Source organism: Etheostoma cragini, chromosome 21, assembly GCF_013103735.1.
Source record: "Etheostoma cragini isolate CJK2018 chromosome 21, CSU_Ecrag_1.0, whole genome shotgun sequence".
Classification (NCBI taxonomy): domain Eukaryota; kingdom Metazoa; phylum Chordata; class Actinopteri; order Perciformes; family Percidae; genus Etheostoma; species Etheostoma cragini.
This window is the reverse complement of record NC_048427.1, coordinates 6,091,827-6,117,892: the sequence shown is the minus strand read 5'-3', so window position 1 is coordinate 6,117,892 and position 26,066 is coordinate 6,091,827. Positions and strand designations below refer to the sequence as shown.

The 26,066-nt window shown below is 40.7% G+C and overlaps 2 protein-coding genes across 6 annotated transcripts in view; one reads left to right on the top strand and one right to left on the bottom strand.

Moving 5' to 3' along the window:
- dock1 (dedicator of cytokinesis 1) overlaps positions 1 to 26,066 on the top strand; it is a 164,418-nt gene that overhangs the window by 50,151 nt on the left and 88,201 nt on the right. For all 4 annotated transcript variants that reach the window (XM_034860643.1, XM_034860642.1, XM_034860641.1 and 1 more), the window contains exons 20-27: positions 384 to 473; positions 1,513 to 1,613; positions 1,714 to 1,842; positions 3,663 to 3,771; positions 6,952 to 7,022; positions 8,363 to 8,469; positions 12,925 to 13,052; positions 14,954 to 15,049. In XM_034860643.1, coding sequence (XP_034716534.1) covers positions 384 to 473; positions 1,513 to 1,613; positions 1,714 to 1,842; positions 3,663 to 3,771; positions 6,952 to 7,022; positions 8,363 to 8,469; positions 12,925 to 13,052; positions 14,954 to 15,049 — 831 coding nt within the window. The remainder of the gene's footprint in view (positions 1 to 383; positions 474 to 1,512; positions 1,614 to 1,713; positions 1,843 to 3,662; positions 3,772 to 6,951; positions 7,023 to 8,362; positions 8,470 to 12,924; positions 13,053 to 14,953; positions 15,050 to 26,066) is intronic.
- LOC117937029 (inhibitory synaptic factor 2A) overlaps positions 20,259 to 26,066 on the bottom strand; it is a 28,916-nt gene continuing 23,108 nt past the window's right edge. Inside the window, exons 4-5 of one of the 2 annotated variants that reach the window (XR_004655081.1) lie at positions 21,888 to 22,403; positions 20,259 to 21,748 (exon numbers count right to left, since the gene is read on the bottom strand). Coding sequence is in view for 1 of the 2 variants with exons in the window: in XM_034860654.1 (XP_034716545.1) it covers positions 22,220 to 22,403 (184 nt within the window). In the remaining variant the exon portion in view is untranslated. Of the gene's footprint in view, positions 22,404 to 26,066 lie in introns of both variants that reach the window. The other variant, XM_034860654.1, reaches the window with a different exon arrangement.

The following is a 26,066-nucleotide window of genomic DNA, read 5'->3' as shown; positions in this document are numbered from 1 at the left end:
ATTCACATTACTGCAGATTTTTTAAATCTAAGTGTGAAGATATTTTGTCAAAGCATCTGTTGTCAACACTACAATATCGCAATATCAATATTGAGGTATTTGGTCAAGAATATTGTAATATCTTATTTTCTCTATATCGCCCAACCCTAGTCTGATTAAATCTTACTCTATTATTAGAATTTCTCACGTTAATGTTACCAGCTGGATGTCCTCCCTTAAAGATGGAAATGATTATCAATTTGAAATAGCTGGATTTGGAAGAGCAGTGGAATCAGTTTTGTGGTTCTGCAGTGAGACTGAGACTTTCCATTTCCATGTATTTTTGAGTGCTATGTTTTATTGTTCGCTTGCCATAACATGCTGCTGTGCATCTGTCATTCTAGTTTCTGCAAGACACTCTGGATGCTCTCTTCAACATCATGATGGAGAACTCTGACAGTGACACATTTGATACTTTGGTGTTCGATGCCTTGGTAAGCAAAGAAGCAAACAGTAACAGCAGAGCAAAATTCATACCAGCAGAGGTTCTGCCGTAGCTCTAAACTACGAAGTTAACCAAGCCACCAAGCCAAGAATATAAAATGACTCTACTTTGGCAAACATGTTCTGTGACAGAATGTGTTAGAAAGTACAAAGACTACACAACCTAACTTCACACAGGAATGCACACACAATTTGTAAAGGGGACAATGCCTCAACTGGGACACCTAACTTCATCTCAAGACACCATAGCAGTGCAGTCTAAGTATTTGGACAGATATTTTATGTGGCTGTCATTGTACTTAAGTACACTGGATTTGCAATGAAAAAATACGGGGCTTCAGTTTAAATAATATAGTTTTGATTTCTACAGTTTAAGGTAACAATGTGGATGTGAACTCTCTCAAGCTCCCGAGTCGGCACTTTAACCAAAGTCAGTGTCTCATTTTACATCCAATGTGCTAGATTTTAGAGCCCAAACTGTAGAAAATATGTATATTGTGGCTGACAAATTGTTCTCTGTTTGTAAATAAGAACTGTGCTTATCATTTACAGAGAGAAATGTAAACACACGGCATCTCATGTGGCATCACAGCTGCATTCTAAATCAGCATGAATTTGTAGCACTGGAGCACAGCATTTCAGTCATGTTTCATGTCGAACATGAAAGGTCTGCATTTCACTGCAAGCTAGAGCACGAAGAAGGCAAAAATTAACTTGGCTCATTTATTTAATCAGGTATTGGGCAAGTATTTGACAGAATCCTATCCACCATGCCAATGCCTGACATTGTGGGGTACATCTCAAAAGAATAGTTTTCTCTTTCAGAGATAGCAAGTAGGGATTGTGTTGTCTGGGGTCCTCTATTATCTGCAGGCTAGTGCATTGAAAGAAAATGGCTTTATGCCCAAATGCAATCTTGTTTCATTTCCCAATCTATTTCAGCATATTGGGTAAGACAGGCAGTTTTTCCTGCTCCATTATCAGCTATGTGGTTTACATTTTACTGAATACGTCTCTGTTCTCTGACAGGTGTTTATAATTGGGCTTATAGCTGACAGAAAGTTCCAGCACTTTAACCCCGTTCTGGAGACCTACATTCGGAAGCATTTCAGTGCCACACTGGCGTACACGTGAGTTGATTACCCTTTGTACGAATAGACCAAGGAGATTTAAGAAATGAAACCCCATTTTGAGATTAACGGATTTAACAATATATGATTGTGTTTGTAGGAAGCTGACAAAAGTTCTGAAGAACTATGTGGACAACGCTGAGAAGCTGACAGAACAGCTGCTGAAGGCCATGAAGGCTCTCGAGTACATCTTCAAGTTTATCGTCCGCTCCAGAGTCCTTTTTAACCAGTATGTCCTGATGCACACATAATATGAACATATTGTGAAATGTGTTGGCAATGTAGACACATTTTATCTACCATATAGTACATGTTTATATGCACACATGCATGCAGACATTCTATCATTGTCTACACAGTATTCTTTGGTTGTCTTTATAAATATGATCACTTGTTGGTTAGTCTTACTAATAATTGTGATTGCTTTGTTGCTGTAGTTCCTCAAATAATACTTTGTTTTCAGTGTCATTTCATAATACAAAATCAATAGTGTGTGCAGCATTGATTGTGTTCTTCACAGTATGGCACTGCTGTGGAATGAAGTTGGAAACCGGTAAAAAGTGAATGTCTCCATGCTGAGGAAAGTTCTATGGATGTGCATATAATTGGCTGTGGAGATGTTAAATGGACGGTAATGTTGTAGAGCCACGGAATGAAGCTTGTGGTGGCTGAGGGGCTGATGTATGATCCTGGTCTAATTGAGTGTGCACAGTTTGATTGGTTTTCCATCCGAAGTCTAGAGGACGCCTTGTCCTTTACCTCACATATCACAGTACATCAACTCTCTTGTTCATAGTGTGTGTCAAGTGGTTTCTGTCTCAGAACTGACAGCAACCTCCAACCCAAGTAGACCGCCTGTCTGTGTTATGTCCTTTGTTGAAGCACTTTTCTTTGTCTCTGCCGGGACATTGTTGCCAAGTTTTACTCAGAGGAAAACGTTCTTTTTAAGTATAATGCTGCATTAGTTAGTCTCATGCAGCTCTGACTACAAGGTGTCAAAACTACATCAGCACGTGTTTGGCTCGTCATTGCAGCCCAGTGGGACATTTAAATGAAATTGCAGATGAACACTCTAATTACACACTTTCCCCCTGTGGCTTGAGACTGGTGTGACTGTCAGAAGCTCACTCTGCTCCTTGGTGCTGCAGGTGAGAAGCGGCTTTAAGTAATTGTTGTTGTGGGAGCCCTGAGACGGATTCTTCTAATCCTGTGATTTCTGTAAGCCCTCAACAGTGACTATCCTGGACCATGTAATACCTGCAGCCCCATGAGAGACAGGGAAATCTGATGTGGTGGAGCAAACTAAACACTTCATCCTTCTTAGATCTGCTTCAGTGTGTGTTTTCAAAGTATTTTAATTTCTCTCACAAATCCTAATTTTAAAATTATTAAATTGGGAGTGGTTGTCACACTTAATTACTTTGCAGGGAGGACAACGTGGCTCATTTACAGTTAAACCCCACTGTGTGGAGATTTATGGGCTGTGTTTTTGGGGGGATTATGGAGGAAGCCCTGATTTGTGTCCCCATGCACTTAGAAAATTGGGGGAAGTGTTTTCTGCAATTGTTCTGTGATCATTGGCTTTTATTCACTGCAGTTGCTGGGCAGCATTTGCTCCACATAACCGAACTAGCAGAAGAAACAAGTAATAGTATGTCCTCGAATTGTTTACTAAGTAACGTCACTGAACCGTTACATGACATTTGCTTTCTGTTGCTTGTTAAATATCCGAGGAGAGCCATTAGCATAGAACATTAATGTTTCAGATTTTTCTTTCCACATGACAGCAGGCAGGTGCTTCAGGGTCTTGTCATGTTGTTTTAAATGCTAATCTGGCTGGCAGCAAGAGTGATATCTGTGGCTCTGATCCAATAATATTTGTATTGTTAGCACATGCGGCCCATTCTGCTGGCTGCTTTTAATGATTTAACAGGGAGGCATCAAACTCTTGTTATTTTCACTGCGGAGGGGGCTGTTTACACAGGGATGAAACAAACAACAGCCTTGTGATCATCTGCCAATGTAATTCTCTACTTCATCTCCTCCCAGGCTCTATGAGAACAAAGGAGAGGCCGACTTCATGGAGTCCTTGAGGAACCTTTTCACATCCTTTAATGACATGATGAACAGTAATTCAGAGAACACTGGCATGGTGAAGGTAGGCTGACTATAAATCCAACTGCATGCTATCGCTCAAACTCAGTGCCAAGATCTAGCTGCTGCTGCTGCTGCGTGAATAGTAAATAAGTTCTGCTGTGTGAAAAGTAAATTACTCTGCTGTGATTTCCTTTAGATGACATGCTCTGTAATTGGCAATGCATCTGTCTTGTTCGATTTAAAGTCATATAGCTGCAGACATTTATGTTTAGGTTCCTTGTGTTATTGATGTTAGGCTCTTCGATGGTCTTTACAATCTTGTACTATGTGTTTTCTTCATTTTTGTCACGTCTCTTTTTGCAGATTTTCCTTAACTTTACTCTACTCTATGTATGGCCTTTGTAGGGCTGTACATAAAATGAAATGCAGTATATTGGAAAGCATCTTAGGTAGGGGCGGGGTAATATATCGATGTTGTATTGATATCGCGATTATCAAAAGAATATTGTGATATTTGATTTTCTTTATATCACCCAGCCCTAATCTTAAGTAGGTACTTAAAGAAATAGGTCAACTAATAGAGAAATACACTTCTTCACTTCCTTGTCAAGAGTTAGAACAACATAAGCCTACTAGCCCTTCTGGAGCTCACTAGTTTACACATTATATCTAATCTATTTTGACGACGTTCCACATCTGGGGTTGTTCAGGTGCCGCCGGAAATTTTGACGGATGTCGTCCATATGTCTGTCACTTTCCACTTTTTTGTGTTGGCATTCTAAACTCCGGTCGATTTACGAGGACTATGGCTAATTGCTCATGGCTTATGAGCAACATGTACACCAAAACAAGCTCCTCCCCCAGGCTTTTTTCTAGAGGCACCCTCATTTAATCCGGGAATAAGCACCGCCCATGACTATTGGGATTGTTTAAAAGAAATTCCAACAAACCAGAGCACGTTATTCTCCCATCCCGGAATGCGGGGTGGACTAGCCATAGCGCTGTGGAGGAAGGTCTGGCAATGTGAGACAACAATTTATTTTTTAACTGAATCTGTACAAAAAGCTGTGGTTATTGTTTGTGCCGGACTATTTCTGCGTTCAGCCAAAGTACTGTACCTAGGACAGGTTAGAGCCAGGGTAGCTGTTTCCAGTCTTTACACTAAGCTAACTGTCTACTTGCTTTAGATTCCTGCAGTACCTTCTGTACAGATTTAAGAGTGGTATCAATCTTCTAATCTTATCTCTCGCCAAGAAAGCGAGAAAGTGTATTTCCCAAAAAGTTGAACTATTGCTTAAAGATTAGGGTGCAGTCTGGAACCCTAATTCTTAATTGCTCTGTAATGAAATACATCTGCAGTGACAAAAATCGTATTAACTTAATGACCTACTCAAGGCTTTTCTGTGCAACCCTAACCTTTTAGTTTTTTCTTGCATCCACACATTACATATGTCTGTCCTGTGGTGTTTTTGCTAGTCTTGTCTGTACTTCTATATGTGTGTTTGTGTTGTTCCTCTCTCTCCATTTCACTCTGACCTTGACCTGTCCCCTGTCCTGTGGTCTGGGGCTCCTCTGGCCTTCTGCTATTTAGCTGCTCCTTAAGGTATTTATTTCACTGCCTTTCTCGTTGCGCCTTAAAGCTCTCTTTATGGTGTTTGCATGTTATTTTCCATGACACCCAAACTCTGAGATACTCAGTGACTCCAGATATGAAACAAACCCACAGGCATTTACGTTTTGCAGATGCACTCAAAACCACACATGCGGCCAAATGCTGATGTGCACACATATACCTATGCTTTTAGAGATAACATAATCTCAGTGTACATGCACCTTGGCACACCTACATTAGATCCATGTGCACACTCAACCATAGGAGAAGCTCAGGAGTCAATTAGGAGTCAGTTGCTGTGTAATTGGTTGAGATATTAGCTTTACTGTCAGTAAATGAAAAACTGATCTTGAGGAACGGGCATGAAAGCAAGGAATCCTGGTCTCTTCCCAAGTCCGCCCTTGTGAAAGCACTGTGACAGGTGGAAGCTAATGAGCAGTCCCATCATACCTCAAGTCTGAACCCAGATGAACATCTGGACGGACCGGCACACATGCATGCAACAACTTTGATATTCCAACACACACACACACACACACACACACGCACACTTCTAATGACTCTGAGGTGCACACAGAAACAGGGACAGGAAACCCAACTCCTCTGAGACTTGTTGCAACAATTCACACACTACATCTTGGCACAACAAGTTTAAATTAAGTGAACAGTTAACAGATGCATTTGAGCTGTGCCACGATTGATAAGTGAATCAAAGTTGAACAGCACCTTTTGAAATCCAAGTTTCAGACTTCCCAACTATTTCTGTCTGCAGAGAGAGGTGAAGGTGTTGTGTTATGCATGAGCACTAAAAATATCTATTTAGATGAGAGTAGATCACAACAGGATTTTATTTGGAGGTCATGATGATATCAAGGTTTGCAAAATCCAGCTAATAACACTGCACAGTGTTCCTCTAAATTCAGTCTCTGCATGCAGAGACGTGTTGAAATATGTTTTAAGACAGGATTTCTATCAGACTTTTTCTTCACATGATGAAATTTACTAAAGTCAATAACAAAGTATTTTCTCTCTAGTATTTTAGCAGGTGGCGTCCAGTGTGCTACATCTGCATGGCTAATCAACCTTTGTAGGACAGACTGGCACTGCTGTTAATTTGCACAGATGCTGTATAAACACCCCAACCCATGTTGGCCAGCATTTACCAGCAGGCAGTTAGAGGGGGAAGTTTCAGCTTGCTTAATCATTCCTGTTATTAATGGACGGCTCTGTAATCTGCCACTGTGTGTTCTCACTTGATGTATGTATTATAGTACTGATGGCATCTTATCTGGCTTTATCTGTCAAGGTATCATTACAAAAAGATCTTCCTTTTGTCCCTGTTTGTTTAATACAAGTCTTAACATCACCCCCTGTCCTCAAAGCGACTGAATGAAATAAATTAAGATACAGTGGGAAGGAGTTTATAAAAGCAGAGCAGAGTATCATACAAACAGTAGGTTGACGCATTTACACTTAGCTACACACAACGCAACAACACACTATTCCCACGTTGTGGTAAAACCTATTTTACATAATGTGAGATAGAGCAGCTTACAAAATCAATCAATGACTGAACTAATTAACTCCCAGCTGAGAATGAGTGGTTTGTTTTTCTTTTTTTTGGTTAAGGGTGCTGCACTGAAGTACATTCCCACCATTGTCAATGATGTCAAGCTGGTCTTTGATTCAAAGGAACTCAGGTAATTTCACATGATCCATTGCATGTTTCTATGCTCTGATGTTACAATGACATGTGCAGTACACTCCTTCGAGTTGCTCAAACATACGGTGGGTTGCGGAAAAGCACAACATTAAAGCAAATGTCTAGAAAATGTTCAAATTGGACTTAAATGTCGTATTCCAGGAGAATGAAAGAAGAAACCTTAATTGCTTTCGTTTTTCGAAGTGTCCGCTTGAATTAAACTGTTGTGTTTAGATGAATCCCTAACAAGAAGATGGGATATTGTGCCACTGTGAATACTTTTAAGCACCATTTATGTCTGGCTCTCAGCCTTAGGCTGTAACTTAATACTTAGTAGCTGTACTGTGATAAGCAGTGCTTAAACATGCTTAGGTTGCCTTGGAAACCCACCAAAAGCTCTACTCAAGTGTCCATTTCCGTTAATGTCGTCTACCGTGAATGTCATCTGCCACAGCTTAATGCTCGTCTTAATTATAAACGTCTTCTGAAGTATCACATGCTTGTTACTGTGGCACAAAATCATATATTATATTGTTGAGGAAAACAGGAAAAATACTTAGAAATCTACTTATACAAATAAAGGTACTGTCAATTTCGGCTGGCAGTAGATCAGTCTGTCTGAAGTTGGGTTGGGAACTGGAGGGTTGTTGGTTCAAGTCCCTGTAAGGACGAAGGTACAGAGTGAGGGTTGGTAGCTGGAGAGATGCCAGTTCACCCCTTGGGCGCTGCCAGGTGCTCTTAAGCAAGGCACCGTACTCCCTCAACCGCCCAGGGCGCTTTTTAAAGCACAGGTTGCTAGGCCATTTTTAGACTAGACTTTTATGGAATATAATATCTGACCTTTGTTTGCAATGTACTGTACTACATTGTCAAATTTAAAACATTTATTAACAATTGGAAACTTAAGCAAAAAATAACCTGTCATCTAGTTTTTCTTTTGTAACTGCAGTAACACACACACACACACACACACACACACACACACACACACACACACACACACACACACACACACACACACACACACACACACACACACACATTCATACATACATACACACAGGTGTTTTCAGTGTTGTTGAACCTTTTGAGGAAGCCTCCTTTATCATTTTAAGTTTGGACACCTTAACTTCCTTGTCATTGATTTGCAATAGGGACTGCTATCCTTTAACACAAACTGAGATAGTAAAATCTATCTCTGGTAGCATCTTAGAGATCATCCCAGGTCATCTCCTTTTGTCTGACTCTCTGACGCTATATATTGTGATTTAAGATGTCTGATTAGTCTGACTAATCAGACATCTTGGGCTTATTATTGTCCTCCTTCTGTCTCCATAGCAAGCTGTTCACTGAGTTCATCCTAAAGGTTCCTCTGGGTCGCTTGGTGAAACAGAAGCTAGACTGTCTGATTGACATTGTCCACAGCGATCTCTTTGCTCATCACGGTGAGAGCATGCACGCATGCACGCACGCACACACGCACGCACACAAGCACACAAACAATTCCTTAGTGCATGCACCTTCCCTCATAAAGCAGTAATATAGGCAATCAAACACATACCACCCCGCCCCCCCCCCCCACACACACACACACACACACTTAGCAGCCTTGTGTGAGTCCACAGCAAAGGTCATTGGTAAGCGGGTAGTGGAAATCCCTCTGGTTGTCTAAGAGAGTTAAGCAATCTCACTGTTAAAATCACCAGACCTGTCTGTATAAAGATATCAGTATTCCCATCCACACAGTCTTCAAGTCTAAACCGCTCCTTTTCTTCTTTGGATGACTATTTCATGATTTAAATGTGTTCATTCATTTCTCGTTTCCAAATCCTTCACACCTGGAAACAGCATTTACACACACATCCACATTAACAATTTTATAGCACACATGAGCACCATACTATTGTGTATTTCAGCCATGTTGTAGTAATGTCAAATATGAACAGCAGGGGTGTAGAGATGGTTTAATGAGAGTCTAGTCCAACCTCCAGTCTGCAGCTAGGCTAGCCTTGGCCCTGCTGCAGTGACGGTTGAGGGCCAAGCCTTTTGCCAGAGGCAGCAGTCCTCTAAAGGCCGTGTTAGGTTAGGTCTTGATTTAGCGTAAAGCACACTCACACATACTGTCCCGTGTTGGTAAATGAAATACAAAGATCCTAACCCAATAAAATGGCAACAGTGATTTAATGTGGCTGGCAGGGACAACACATGTCTCACAGCAGTTGGCTAATGTAAAGGAATTAGACAACAAGTATCCACTTGCATGGCTGCTCTCCGGCTCCGTCATCAGCTTGTTTAGCTCAGCAGAAATGTACAAAAAGATATTATCAAGTGGAATTTAGGCAATTATTGTCCTAATAATCTAGTCAACAACATGCCTTCATTTGAAATTGGAATCATTTCATACTTTAGCAACCTAAAATTGTGGTTTGACCAGGTAAGTGAGTACCTATTGAAGGACAATGCTCAGTTTGTGGTGCTGTGGTCATTACTATTGATCTGTTGGTGTAATTGTAGACAGGCAAGCCTGTGAAGCCTTGTGAAAGGCCGGCTGATCAGCCAGAGGACTCATTGCTGGAATGTAGATACCGTCTACCCCGCTGCTCGGTTCTCACAACGACTCCATGCTTTGTTGATTTGAACATTTCTAGTAGTCCATTAGGTGCAGGCGTGCTTTAAAGCTGTGAAAAAACAGTGATGGAGAAGGCTTAAATGCTGAGTTGAATTGTCCTTTGCACATTAGTATCCAGCTGAGCTCTGCTTTGGAGATGTTTTATTGCAGATAATGGCATCTGCAATGAGCAAATGGGTTAGCTAGGCAGTTTTTAAAGGTGGTCTAATCACCTGTAGTAAGTGCACATGCTCTTAGGACGCAGGATGCATCCTGAGGCCCAGGTGGTACCTGAAAGAGTCCCTTGCCAGCCAATCCCAAAGTGAAATGTACTAGAATGCTCAGAGCAAATGACAACCCAGCAAGAGGCATCTACATAGATGCTCAACCCTCAACATGGAGTTTCTTAGCAGTCCCCACACACTCGTCAATATGCACGTAATGATTTCAATGTTTGAAGTGTTATCTTTCATGTAGGCTGTGTCATTAACATATTAACTGTTTCTGTGTAAAAGCACGTTAGTATTTCTTTAGTCCCCGATGGGCTTATTTCTGTTCAGAATGACGACTTAAGACAATAAGCCAACATTCCTTTCTCTATACATTTGAAATCAAAATGCTGTATGTTGAGTGTGTTTGGTATGAATATGTGATTCCCCGCTGCAGATGGAACTTAATGAACTCAGAAAAGAAGGACATTTTGGCTCTTTTTTTTATTTTGAAGGCACAATGTTGTGTCACCTTGACTGTTTATGATGTGAAAGAAGAGAGCGGGATAGGCACATAAATCACTTGCAAATGGGCTTATTGGAAGAGAACAAATTTGTCAGCTGCTCTCCTGGTCTGTTTTAAAGGGGAAAATCACTGTAGCGTAAAAAATCTGTTTGCTACTTTGCGTTGGAAGTTTGAGGAGGGCTCTCATGGCCAAGCTTGATAGTTCCACTCTGCTTGCCACGCTCCCACCCTTCTACTTTGTGTGTGTGTGTGTGTGTGTGTGTGTTTGTGTGTGTGTGTAAACGCTTGCAAGACTGTGCACTTAAGCGATAGTGTGTGTTACCACCTGTGTGTATTTTGAGGAAGCACAAAAGGAGTGATGGCTCTGCAAAAACAAGGTATTAAACACTGCACACAATGTCAGACGCGCACAGATAGGAGATTTGCTTTTTTTGTTGGAAACCCTGGAAGATTACAAGCACACAATCAAATGTACATAAAAACACGGTTTTATTTGAAGCTGTAGCAAGCGGATAGCTTGGTGCTCTGTTCCATAGCACCAAAAATATGTTGGTGCAGACATGGTTGTCACTCTATGTCAGGGTTGGCTAACAAGTGGCAATACAAACTCCTAAAATTCCATAACATTTCTTTTCAGGTATTAATAACAATAATAATATTTAAGTGTTAATAACCTGCTCTTCATCGTTCGGCCTCTGGTAATGGCAGTTTGATTAATGTCAACTTGTCATAATCAACCCGAACATTGTTAACTTGTCATAACATTGTTAACTTGTCATGACAAGTTAACAATGTCATGAAAACAAAAAGAGGTGGATTTTCTACAGAGACTGTCTCTGGTAATGTCATCCTTGTTAATGTCAAGTTGTCATTACAAAGACATCCCAAACTTATTTAATCACTCTTTTTTTTTTTTTTGACTAACTAATTGACATAATGACAGAGGTCATAAATGTTTGACTTTTTTATGTTTATGACATGTTCATGACAGTGTCATGTCACGATTATGGCGATACTGTCATGTAACGTATTCTCCTCAATTTTACATGTAGCTCCTTTAGAAGGGGTCAGGGGATATAAAACACTGAATGTTTCATGTTTAATACCTCTGGATATAGTTCATGCTATTTATCATACGATACATCCTGCTCTTCATTGTTTGGCCTTGAGCAGTATTGACAATAGGCAAAGGTGTGGGTGTCGGTGGGTGTGGGTGCTTATTACACGCGCACATACGCGTGTAATAAGCACCAAAATTGGGGTTTTTATTTTGTCCCAGTTGATTGGCTTATCAAAGCCAACTATCTGTGAAGCAGAGAGATTGTATTGATTGTGAATTGAAATCCATTACTCAGTGGCCCTTTTAAACAGGCGTTTTCTCCAAAAAGCCATGTAAAGATAGTTATTTGAAGAGTACTGCAGTCCTTTTAGTCTGCCGCTGCATCAGTGTTGATTTTGCTCAGCGTGCTGCTCTTTTGTTCTCGTTCTTTTCTTTTAATATGAAATTAATATCTGTACTCCTTTGTGTTTGGGAGACAATGCCAGCGCACTGCATGGGGTCATTGAGAGGTGTTTTATTTTTATTTTTTAGTCTTTTCTTGCAGACAGGTTATCAGTTTATATTCTATTCACCAATATTAAAGATAGTTACTTAAGCCCCCTAACAGAAACTCACCATCTTTTTATTGAACCAACCTAACTCCAGTATTTGTCCCTAGGCTTTAAATATGACCCCCATACACAACTAAGATTGAAATCAGGAGGTTTAATAAAAAATATGATAATTTTGTGGCAGACTGCCTTAGGTTTACCTTCCATGAGAATACTCTCTGGCTTATCTCTTCTGTCCCCCATGTCCAAGTGCCAACCAAATTCTCTAGCCTCTGCATATGGAAATTCACTTTTTGATGTTGCTGTCAACATCAGCCAAACTCGGGTTTGGTTGCATGGTGTGTTGATTTAATTAATTAAGCAACTTTTACTTTGACAGAGATAGCGAGAAATTTTTTTTTCTGCTCCCTTCACTTGCTATTGTAGGTGCAATAAGGACATAAAGAACATAGGATTTTTTTATCTCTATCAATTTTTCCCCCTGGAAAAATATTTTATCAAACATGCGTTACTTTTCATAATTACAAACTTGAAATTCACAACAGCAACTGTTAGCCCCTGGGGCAGTAGCAGGTTAAGTGCTTTGATTAAGGGCACCATGACAATGATCAATATTTGAGAAGAATCGATATGGCCTGGTTCTATATTGGCTATCATATGACAAAGTGTATGGCTCTGATTGGCTTTTGTTCTGACATTCCTGCTGATGCACTGTGAATACTCCAAAGGATTTAAGAAGATTTTGCCTCATTCAGTTTAATCAATGCAGTCATTATGTGCATTGTTTTAATTTAATCCTCTGAGCTGTGAGGAAGCCATTAACAAGCTGCATGCTTCTTCATAGAGTGTTTCGAGAGCATACGCTGTTCTGCCTGGTGTGATCCATCATCTGCTCCCATGTGTTGAGCGACGTTGTGACTGTGTGTTTTTGCTGGTGTCCCTACAGATTGCAGAGAGATCCTCCTGCCGCTGATGACGGACCAGCTGAAGTTCCACCTGGAGAATCGGGAGGAGCCAAAGGCTTGCTGCCAGCTGCTCAGTGACATCCTTGAGGTGCTCTACAGGAAGGATGTGGTAATGAACACAACTCTCCAGCTTTATGTTCATTTATTTCCCCCTTGGATAATTAATAGCATAACAAGCGGATCCAGAAGTCCCTGCATAACGAAGAAGCTGTTTCAACTGTGGTTATTTTTCTGAATACCTACTAATCAGTGTGCTGTTTTAAATTTATTTTATTGCCCAGCATGCCCTGGAAGGAGCACCATTTACAGCACTGTTGATTTACTAACCTGTAGAGTCAGCCTTGGTCAGTAATTTATTTCTCAGTGTGGCTAGAAGGCCATCTTCAACATCATTCAACAACGTGCTCCAGCAACATGTTGATGAACTCTTTAGTACATGGTAAATCAATCACAGAGCCAGCAAAGCTAATGCTTTTTTTTTTTCATTTATCGGTTCATCTATTAATTGTTTTTCTGATTAATAAATCAGTACAAGTTTACATCCCTCACACTCAGGCATCAGCCTCAGACTTCAGTGCACATATAATAACACACACACACACACACACACACACACACACACACACACACACACACACACACACACACACACACACACAGATTCATGTGTGTGTTTTAACCTTTCTATGCCCAGACCTCTATGTCCTCCCTCAGGCCCTGCCAGACTCCCCTCGTCATTGAGCACGACGGCCTCGCCACCCACAATCCACTCTGCTCAATATCATCTCCCACTTGCTATCCCTTTCACACACATTCTGTCTCTCTCTGCCTTTGTGCTGTATATTCCCTGCCCTGCTCTCTTTTATACCCGCCCTGCACTGTATGCTTTCATAGACTTCCATGGACACACAGGCAAGAAAGGGAATTGTATTTGTCCATTTGAGTTTCAAAGTTAAAGTCAAAACAATTATACGTTGTTAGGAATAAAGATCTAATTTTATATTTAAATAGATAGATTAAAACAAAAAACATGACTTTTTCATCATGTGTTAGGTTTGTGTATGACTTTTATAAAGGGCCCAGAAGAAAACTCAGAAAACAGTCTGGGTACGTGTTTTCATGAAAAATGTTTGTTACACTTTGCTTGTGTGAATATTTGTGTGTGCGTATGTGCACAGACCTGAGTGCACAAGTTCCTCAATCACAGAGCTGTGAAAATTATTACAAGTTTATGTTGACACTGCAGAGCTTGGTCTTATTAGAAGATTACCCCAACAGATGGGTAGAGACCGCAAGAAACATCCATGCGCTGACTCAAACTCACTAATAAGCCGGTCCATGGAAAATCATCCCACTCATGATAACGGTACAACTGATCCATGGGTATTTCTCCCTTCAAATGCTAGGGTTCACAATGTGTTTTTTTGGCTACATTGTCGTATTTGTCGGGTACTCTTAACAAAAGTATCTTCAGAGTTTAAGTTTTTTGAAAGCAGTAATAATGTGTCTATTGATAAAGTACAACATATAAGTGGTTTTTTAATGTTACCAAAAGCCGCAAAGAAGCAGTTTTAGTTTTTTAGTTTAGAATTTAGTAAAAAAATGTAAACCAATTTCTGTGAATTTTGGTGGAAAGTTGATCCATTGAACAAGAAAAAGGTGGATCTGTTACTGCGTGTATTTCTTGAAATTAGAGGAGGAATCCCCTCCGTAAACCACAACTACCTTGTCTGGAATTTAGCTTTTAAGCAGTTATTGGTAATTTGGCTCTTATTCATTGCGATGTGCTTTTTTCAATTTGAGCTGATAACTGGCCAAATGTACATGACAAGCTTTGAAATGTACACAAATCACAGAAAGCCACTTGGAAACGAGGTTATAGGGTTCTGCCTAGACTTCGTCAAGTAGCACGGACATTTAGTAATCAGTCATTTAAAATTGTATTGTAATGTTAAAATAAGAAGATAGTTGTTGTGGGAAATGTAAGTATTATCTGAAATGTTTTCACAGGGTCCCACCCAATGGCACGTCCAGATCGTCATGGAGAAGCTGCTGAGGACTGTTAATAGGACGGTCATTTCCATGGGCCGCGATTCCCCTCACATAGTAAGTGTGTCTGATTCTCTGCAACTATGAGCTGTATACCCCCAACTAGCGCTCTTTAGTTCTGTTTTTTTCTACTTGTTATCATACAAACACACACACACACATACACATACACACACACACACACACACACACACACACACACACACACACACACCAATTAAAAGGCCTCTGTACTACACCCACCATGTGCTGCCATGTAAGCGATTTGCTCTCTGCACACTGCTAGGTAGAAGGCCGAGCAAATCGCAGAGAGCACAGCGCGGGTAGTCATCATAAAGGGCGCCAAGGAAGTTTGTTCCAGTTGCTAGGTAACGACAGCTCATTATCGTTACCAAGCTCATTATCTCATTGGTTGCGCTTTCGACAGGTCAGCGGCAACTATTTCCAAGTTGAAATAGTTTATACTTTCAGCTGTCCTCCATAGAAAATTAAAGGAACAGCCCGGCAAAGTGTTTTTGTTGCCTATCATGTGTAGACAGCTTTAGTATTTCATTCCGTTTGTACTCGCATGCTGGAATTTCCGAGGACAATGTCGGAAACGCCCCTTGAACCTCCAAGTACCCCAAGCCAACATGGATGCCCGTGCATCGAAAGCAGTGAAAGCTGTAGTAACATACAGTTATAAGCACTTTGGTACTATTTGTATCTCAGTAAATGTTGCTGTTTATATGTACAAAAAACAGCATAATGCGTTGTTATCCACTGGTATTGCTAACAATTGCTAACCTGGCTAGTGCAAAAAATGTAAACCAATTGTAAATGGAACACATTCAACTGGGGGTGTGACGTCAATCCCAGCTTCGAGTTCCGAGGTAAATGGAACGCACTATAACTACCACAGGCCCACAACAACTCCAATTCCTTTCTAAAGCTGTCATCAAAGGTAAAGTGTACCTTGGCAGATTGCTTTCACACCACCTCAATCTAAGAGTGGGTTTGGGCTTCTCATATCTTTCTCCAGCCAGTTGTTTGTGTGCCAATCTGTGTGTTTGTGTGTTCTGCTTTTGCCATTTCAAAGGGTTTTCTGTGTGTGTGGATTTGCCTGTTTGTTTGTCTGATCCCTCACTTATAGGACAGTTTTTGATTCTCTGTGCTGTAATCTAATCACACAAACTGTGTATTGTACCCCTTTCTGTGCCGTTCAGCATACTTCTCTCAATCACTCTCTCAGCAGGAACTTGGTTGCAATTAACGCACTTATCAGTCATAGTGCCATACTGCCTTTTTTATGGCAAAGCCTTCATCCATTTTCATGAGTCAAAGAGTCCAATGTATGTCAACTTTTGTATTCTATTACTCGTTCTATTACATCCTGTTAAATCCATTAGAGCTGCATTTAGCTTGGGATGTGACTTTGAAAGTGAGACTTGGGTAATGAACATGTATAGTTTTTATGCAAGGTTTTATGATGAAGGAGATCCTCTGAGGGCACTTAAAAGGACATTTACATCTCACTTAAATACAGCAGAGTGATGGGAGAAACATTTTCTCTGTCTTTCAAGTGGGAATAGGAAAATGGGGAATCATATGATACCGTCTCATTTTATTGATACTATTATAGGTTTGTTTAGCATCCTTTCTCCTTCGGTCTGGGGCTATTTATTGTGTGTGTATGCGCACAGCCCCCTCTTCTTTATGGGGAGCATCCCAGGAAACTGCATCACGTGTTTAAATGGAAGCTTATCTGATTTTCTTACCAGTCACTGGGCCACACCAGCAGAGAATGATTGAAAAAAGCCAACAGTACCCAGAGTTATCACACACTAATCATCCAGTGTGTGGTTGTGAGCGTGTGTTATATCACCGTGTTATAATACATCCGCAGCACTCATCCTTTGTCCACCGTGTCCTGTCTTACCCTCCTTCTAGAGGAGGGATTCTCTAGCTGTTCCCCTTTCCCATCTCTCACTCTGTCTAAAGGTATTTTAGCAATGCACCAAGCTAATTGCGCAAATGGTGAGCCTTCTCTTGTGTAAACGATTACCAGCATTCCTCGCATTGCATAATGTAAAGCTTATGAAGCCGTGAGGTGAGCGGAGGCCTCCCTGCTGCCCATTCTCTCCCTGCCAGCTGTCAGGACGGGGTCTAGGACTCCCACTAACTCTCCCTCCCTAGCTCGCCAATCCATCCATTGTTAAGCCAGTGATACAGGCTCTGCACCGTCATGCCTGGCTCATGGTCAGAGAGTTTTGAGAAGTCGGATTTGCAAAAGAGGTTGTACACTGCTAGATATCCTTCTGCTCCTGCCATTTTTCCTTTTGTTATTTTTCACTGCTGTTTCTTTTGATGTACAGTATTTCAGAAATGACTACCACAACTACCACTTTGTCTAAGAGGCTATCATTGCTCCTAAAGGCAGCACACGCAGGCCTCTTCTTAGCTGAATTACACTAAGTGCATCCATTTCAGCATCCCCCCTGTGGTGTAGGTGCAATGGTGTTCCCGCCTTCCAGCAGTGGCTGCTGAATGGCGGGAATGCAGACCAGCCTCCTTTCAGGTTAATGAAACTGCTCTACCCATGACCTTCTGTGGCTATTGAAACTATCTACTTTGTATACATGTGCTGCAGCTGCCCTTTATTTATTTTCTCCCCTAAATACCGCTTACTTTCATTGTCCCCACTGACCCTTACCTTTTGTCAGCTGCCGCCTCTTTAGCTAACTAGCCACTGTACTCGATTGCCTTGACATTTTAAGTACCAGCATAATCGTTTGCATCATTGTGCACTGTCCTTTTACTCACCGGTAGTTAGAGGTCACATCAAAGCCCTGGCTTCTTAAACGCACTATGGCTCTTTTGCTCAAACACTTTACGTTATAAGTACCTGGGCACAGAAGCTGCGTTTGACGTAGCTCACCAAATCTGATTAATCGATAAGGTTGGTTAACAGCTATGAGACCTAGTTAGCGCTGCTGGTAGGGTTGTAGCTTTCTAATCAGAGGGCGGTTGTTGCTGCTGCTGAGCATTGCTGCTTGCTCTGCAGGCAGATTGTGCGCTACTGCTCACACAACACCGCAGTCAACCACCGACATTGTTCTTCTGAGTGGCAGCCTCTTACATTTAGATTTATGCATTAGTCTTCTACTCTGTCTCCCTGCTCCCCCTCTCTCTTCTTTTCTCTTTTTTTTTCTCTCATGGAGGTGGTGGACACAGAATGTTGATGAGAATGATCACAGTGACGGCTTGGGGGCGTCGGTTTTGTTGTGTGTTGTCACTGCAATGCTATGCCCGTTAGCGACTTACATAGCATCGCCACACATTTGCATCGTTGGACATCCCAGCGGGCTGCATCTTTATATTCATGTCCACACTCGCACAGGTTGAGATGAGCCCTTGTGAATTCATTTATATTAGAATGGTAGCAGAAACATTTCGGCTGCCCCTGCTGTCAGTTCTACCTTTATGCCCTTGAATTACATTTTTCCTCTAATTTTAAGCTCTTGGATGAGCGATACAGACACACATGGGTAAGAAGCTGCAGCTAGAAAAATCTGTGTTATGCACTTTTCTTCTGCTTTTAAAGTTCCAATCAAATCAATGAAACAAACCTTTGTTTTTCTTTGTCTGTCCTGTTAGCGATACTGACCATTAGATATTTTGTAATGCATTCAGAAAACACCTCAAATGAATTCTGTGCTATAACTAGAACTGAACTGAGGATATAATGGAACTACTGCAAGACAGTAAGCTTAACTTGTTGTCTAAATGACCTATTCAACTTTTCATAGTTGTAGGTTTGAGGACTAACCCACAACAGGTTGTGGTGATAGTTGGCTGCAGTGCTTCGTCGTCATCCTGCCGATTTTCCTGCAGTGTGCGGAAGGAATGGAGTGGAAAGCTGCAGAGGAAGGACTTGGGCTATTGACTGAAGCTTGTTCTTTGCTAAATGACCTCACTGACCGACTATATTGCAACAAAGGCTTGTCAATGACGTTCATTTAGATCCGAAACCTCCCTGTATCCATGGCTCTTTGTATCACTCTCTTTATCTCTGTCTTTGTATCACTTTATGTCCAAATATTTCTCTGAGTATCTTCTTGCTTCTCTCTATCTCTGTCTTCTCTCCATATCAGTCTCTCTCTCCTGCTGGCCAGACTGCTGAAGAGCTCTTACAGAAAAGAAGCATAGTGAGATATGGCACTGCATCATAATGCCTCAAATGTGCACTTATCACTCACTCGCTGCACCTCTCCTCTCCTGTGCTGAAACTTTGACTGAGCGTCCTCCTATTATTATTGACCCTGCAACAACTCATGTCATATGTGTGCTCTCTGTCAACGCTGTGTGGAAACCACAGGGACTCACCACCTTCAAACCACAGAGGACTGTGGTTAAAGGTGTAAGAATGTGAAGAGACGTGAAGCTGCACTAGTGTTCCTGTTTGTACCCTTAGCACTCTGCTGTAAACATCCACCTTGGGGGGGGGGGCAGCAGCAGCAGCAGCAGTGTTGCCTTTGAGCAACATTGGTTCTTGCAGCTTCATGCATCCTTGTGAGGGTGACTCCGATCTCTGGGGCATTTACTCAGAGCTTTGTCCCCAGTTTACCTCATGGTTTCACATCATTGCTGGTCTGCGGCAACATCAGACAGTTACATGTACGCATACATTGTTTAAGGCAGGTTGACTGTGTGCACCAGAAGCCCTTTGCTGCTTATCCCTCTGTTTTATTCTGCTCTCGTGTTGTTCCGCGACCTAGGCTTTAAAGCCTAAGTGAAATCCTTAATTGCAGGGTTGGTTCACAAAATTACATATTTCCTCACATAGTAATGTTTATCATTGCATATAGTTTTAGTTTTGTTTGCCCAAATGTTGAGATATTTGTCTCTTGAGATTTCTGCCGAGACATCATTGCAATTTGAGGTGAATAACATTTCACTTGTGGTGCTCACAGCATCAAAAATAATTACATTTATAAATTTCAACAAGCAAACATCTCTTAACTGAAACTTGATCATTCAGACCTCACAAATCCTTAACAAATAGTAATTAAAAATAAAAATAATAGTAACTGCTCGATGCCATCAGGGATACCTGAGAAACATATTTTTTGGGTGAGCCAACCCTTTAACTGGTATTTGCCTTGATGGAAGTAACAACCTACAAGGCAACTCACTATGCTACGCAAATGATAATCAGTCTTCTCTAGACTTTGAGAGCACTGTAGATGTCTGTTTTTATTTTTCATATTTTCTTATTTAAAAACAAAAAAATAACAGTATAAAATACATAGTATTGCACATTTTAAATCAATGGCACTTCATTAAGGTACAGATAAACAACTATTTCTCTCTCGATGCTACAGCAACTACGGAAAGAAACCTACTCTGCATGTACAAGAGTGGAGGTGTGAGTCACGTAGCCAACAGGAAGCAGCATGTTAGAGCTTGTGAAGGTCAAACCAGTGATGTCTAGTAGTTTGCAACTTATTGTTTTGACAGTAGATAAAGATGCTTTTTTTATGACCTTGAAACCACTTTGGCGCCTTTCTTGTGTTTTGCGGCAGTGTTTTTTTCAGAGTGACTTCGATTTCATGCCTTCGCAGGCGCTGTTAACGTAATGTTTTCTTTTAGATTCTGGCTGCTTTCCCACCCAATAAAATAGTATCAGCCCTATTTAATGCTATACTATATATTTGTATATAGTAAATGCAAATATTTGGGCTGTACAAGTACTACATGAGATTTTACTTTAAAGTTGAATAGATGGGAAGCAATGAGGAGGAGTTAGTAATAAAACAAAGGGAGAGGGAAAACAAAAACTTTTTTTGTAATTCTCTTTAAAAATGTTTCTTTAAAAGCTAGAAAATATCCTGCAAAATCCGATTGTTGTAAAAAGCATGCAAGGCTACACGCCTGCCACCCTGCACTGTAGAAGCCCTGGTTGTGATCAGAAGTAGCACATTCAGACTTTCCGGCTTGGTTTCAGTAGCTAATTAAGTAGCTGATGCAGGGTACTGCAGCAATACAATCACAGCTATCTTCTGGTACCGCTCACATGTGCTAAGAACCAACAATTATGTAATATACTTGGTTTCGTGACTGAAACAATAAAGTATATTTAAACTTATTAGTAGAGCCAGAACACCCTATACTTTTATACTGATGAAGTTTGATTGCCTAAACTTACTTTAGAGTATTGGACTTCAATGACCATGTGCACTGTGAGGTTAGTAAGAACTAAGTTTATTTTATAAAGAGGAATTAAGAATCAGAAATGTTCCTATGCACTGTAGTTTTTTAATTGCACAGCCCCCATCACTGCAGCTCAAATGAATATTTCCCACTAAACCTTAAAGTGAATGTATATATTTATATATTTAGATAGAAAAAATTACATTGACATCTAACTTTGCAAATGTTATTAAGAAAATAAGTGTTATTTATTCATTCTTTACTTCAAAGTCAGATGACTCAAGGAGACATTTTAGAGATGGATAGAAAGTTGATCATAGAGCTCCAATACACATCTCTGACTTCTTTGTCCTTTTAGTCTCTTCTTTAGATGTTTTGAACGTCTTCAATCAGTCATGGTCAGTGGGTGATCTACATGTGTGAGTTATTACTCAAAATAGTTCTTTTTCATTCCTCTGGAGAAAATGTATCCTGAACAGTGTAAATTGTGCTTTGCAGTACGGTGATATGCTGTTTATGTAGACCTCAGAGCATTGTGGTTGAATTGCCAACCTCTCCTGGAGGCTGGGAAGAAAGACAAAGTCCCAACTGGTGAATAGAAATGTGACGACAACTAAACCATTATCACAGAATAGGCCTCCGTTGACGTCAGCTAGAAAAATATATGCAAATAGACAGAGGGATATCAAATTCATCTTCTCACCTTGCTGATCTCCAAATGTGTTGCCCTGCTGTAATTTCACACCCTGTTTGAAGAAATTAGTTGAAAAATAACTCTGATTCCATTTTTGGTAAGCATGACATTTTGAATTTTCCATGGAATCCACATGTGTGTCCCATTACAAATCCTGTCATCTCTGAGAAGGGAATCAGTATCCAGTGGTGGATCTCTCCATTAATACTGGTTACCAGGTCTGAAAAAAGCCAGGGAGATGTGATTAAACAAAAGATGATGGATAAACCGAACAAAAATGAATGACGATCCAGAAACGTATATCCTGTGCATCAGTAGTGGGGAGACGGTCCTCTGTGTTTTCACAGGAACCAAAGTTTCCAGCGAGCATGCTTCTTGGAGTCTGCTTTGGACTTGCGTTTTGGAGTGGATGTGAAGGCCTCCTGGGGGTAAGGCAGGGAGGCAAAGTGGCCATCCTCCGTAGGGCAAAGCCTCATCATCAGCGGATGCAGCTTGTCCTCCTGCTGCTTGAAGTCAAGCTCCACACTGCAGCAAAAAACAGAGACGCACAATCAGCTCAAACACTAGCTACCCGCTGTATTAACACCACTTCATCCAAATGCTATTATAATACATGCTATATATAAGATATTATATATGTGTATTGTACTTTAGCGGAAAGCCTGTTTTTTTTTTAATCATATTACTGCTTGCTGTACTCATTTACTGTTGCTGTTAATGCAGCCGGAACACTGTCTTCTTATGAGTCACACTAAAGCCTACAATGCTACAATATTCCCTGTCATTTCCATGTAGTCGGGCTGAACAGATGTACATTGCTGGGCAAACCCTGACATCGGATGTTCCTCACTTCTCGCTATCGCTACTGGGGGTTAGCGCCGCTTAGGAGGGATGTGATTGGTTTTAAAGAAATACAAACAAGCCAGTGCGTATTGTTCCCCTATCTGAGAATGGATCGGTGGTTTAGCTAGACTATACTCCTTATTTTGAACCTGCCTTTACTTTTTTGAACAGGCTGCAAACCTAGCAATTATTTGAATACTGGCTTCAATCTGAATTTACCATGTATATTCCTCCCACATCAACACTAAAACCACTGTGGTTTCTTTCCCCTTCACGCTTCTTTTAATCTTGAAATGTTTTGACAGCCACAATTCCTCTCTAACAATTAAGTATCTACATTTTGGCCTTTTGTCATTGACCCCTGCACAGACATCTGTCACAGCATTGCTAAAGCAACCTAAATTTCTTGTTTACTCCAGTCTGATTACCCAGTAAAATCTTCTAGTTCAGACTGTATTTGATAGCATCTGGTTTCCCAATTTTTTTCTGCTGCTGTTTTTTGTTATTTGCATTCTTACAGAGATTTATAAAGCAAGAGGGAAGCCCATTAGTATGTTTCACAGTGAGGAGTGCTGGGTCACTGGAGAGGGTGTTGAACCTAAGATCATTTGCTTTTCTAAAACTGAGATCAGAGCCTGGTTATTGATGTAAGCCTTTTAGGATTTTAGTTTATATCGTGTTGCTTTGATCCCTGCACAACATTACAGCGTCAGCTAAAGGTAATGGGGATGCAGAAGAAATTACTATGTTGGGTTTTGTACACAAACAGTCTTTTCCTTTTAGTTGTACTCCAAGTTTCCTCAGGGTGCTAGGGGATTTATCTGGACCAGCCATCATTGTAATCCCACACCCGCGCACATCTGACTACTAGGTACTGCTTAGTGAAACTCAGATTACAGCCTTGGCTGGGGTAAGTGTAGAGGGACTTTAATCTGTTAAACCTCCCTTCAGCCACTAGCCTGAGTCTGGCTGGTGGGGACTCTAAGCGAGAGACTTGCATAATGGCAGCAGGATCCACTTCTTGAATACTGCGGTTTGCTTGGCTTGGCTCTTTGACGTTTACCATTGTGAGAGATTATGCAGTGGCAAGGTGATCTTGGATCTGATTGAAATACAAGGCATCTGTAATGAATGTCTGTTGCTGCTTTTAAAAGAGATTTTTAAAGAATGACTGCATACAATCTGCATTGAATAGAATTTCATCACAAAGTATTGGATATTGGTTATGATTAGTAGTACACTATAGGTGAGCATTAGGTGCAGATTATTCTGGCTGCATCTCAAAGCCTAGCCAAAAAATAACTTCCAGACCATACACATAAGAATGTGAAGGTGCGGCAATTTCAAATATGGTGTCACATTAAAGTACCTCAGTCTTTCTTATGTGTGTTGATGCTTGATGCAAGAAGGGTGTCTGACAGTGACTCAGGTGAATGTTTGGTGTTGAACCAGAGCCCCTCAGCACTTTGCATTTGTTTGACTCAGGCCTTTATACGGAGCCAAGAACACTGCAGCATTAGCAATAAATCACAGGCTGTTAATTACATTGTTGTAAATCCTCTTCACTTTGTGTGAAGTCTGTTAGTTTATGTGTTTGCATACACGTTTGACTACACGTGGAAACAGTTGCGTTTGTGTATCAATAAATTAGGCTTTGTTCACTTCCAGCCTGACACAAAGAATTCATGTAGTACTGATCCTGCACCATAGGTGCAATGACCACATATTTCCACATCTTGTAATTTGTGAACCAATATTTGTAAATGCTTTCCAACCAGAAATAGACTACAACTAGAAGGCAACAATGAATCCTTTGCAATACAGTTTGGTTTGTTTGGAGAAACCTTGCTTACATTAAAGCAAATGTTTAGCCCTGCACACGTAATGACTGTACTGATTGGCTGATAATTCCTTTTTGACCATTAGCCATATACATTTGTCCTGAGTTGTCTCAGTCAGCTCAATAACTTCTACAAAATGACATGTTTTCTTTGACTGTAGCTCTATTTAGTCAACCTATTTAAGTTCATTCTAACATACAATTTGTCAAAAATTCAGCAGCCAGTTGCATGGGAGATAAACCATATAACTCTTTTTTTTTTTTTTTTTTTTTTTTAACCCTGCACGGCCTCCAATCGAATTTAGAATGGACTTTAAGATTTCTAGTTTCATAGTTTAATTGAGACCTCCTAGCCCTTCACCTTCTCTCATGGTTGTTGAACTGTTGCGGTCAGAATCGGCATTAAAACATTCCTAAAATCCTTCCCCTTTAAACATGCACTTATCTGATCCTTTTAATGATGAATCTTGTTTTTTTTATCTTTACACTATTTTACATTTACAGATTATTTTTGTTGATGCTTTCTTACTGTTGATTTCATTTGTCTCTCAATGTTCTGCAGAAGCACCAGTTTTTTTCCTTTGGTCAGGCCCGAGGGAACTGAACTACATGTGTGAACACAGCCCTCAGCGTCATGATGTATAATAATTTCATGATGACTTCAGAAGTCATACTCAAGATTACATATTAAACGTAATTCATGGGCTATAAAATTAACAGGCTCTTGCGGCTCAAATAACCATAGTAACACAGCATCAAAGGATCCTCTGATCATTGAGAGATCAATGTGTGTTTTAATGAGTGGGGGTGTCACACAGTAGGTAAAAAAGTGTACACAGTTTTTCATTTCGCCTTCTACTTTTTCTTTAAAAAAAACTTTCAATTAAGACTGCAAAGGCACAGCAAGACAGAACTTGGCGGCCAATTTTAACAATCTAAGCACGCGCCGTGAAGTTGCTGACCAGGCTAGTTTAACTGCAGAAAAAAGGGTCAATATACCAGGCTCAAGGTTCAAAATGGTTCCTTAGTGTCTTCATTAATTCATAGATGTGTTTTGGGCGTAACATGCAATTAACCAATCAGTTTCAATTCCCCTTGCCTTTAGAAGCCAGGCGTGTTTCTACCTTGGTGCATTGCTGTTATCTGAAAGTGCGCTAGCAGATCGTGTATGGCACAAGCACTATGCCAACAAAACTCCACGAGGTGAAGAAGGCGTTAAAATAATAATGGCTTGCTTCGTTTTTGAATTTAGACTAGGTTTTTGTTGATCAATGGCACGGTCATCTCCTACTGCCTCAAGATAGCAATACGCCAGGAATGCATCTGAACACACCTCCCTGTAAGACAAGCACGCACAGATGGGCGCAGGTTCATTTGCTATTTAAACAGCGTGGGAGCTGGGCAAGATATTGACAACTGCGTCGGTCTTAAACTATCAAAGACACTTGCAACAGGCTTTGTGCTGCTCCAGGTTGAAGATAGGGCCCCCCCCCTCTCTCTCTCTC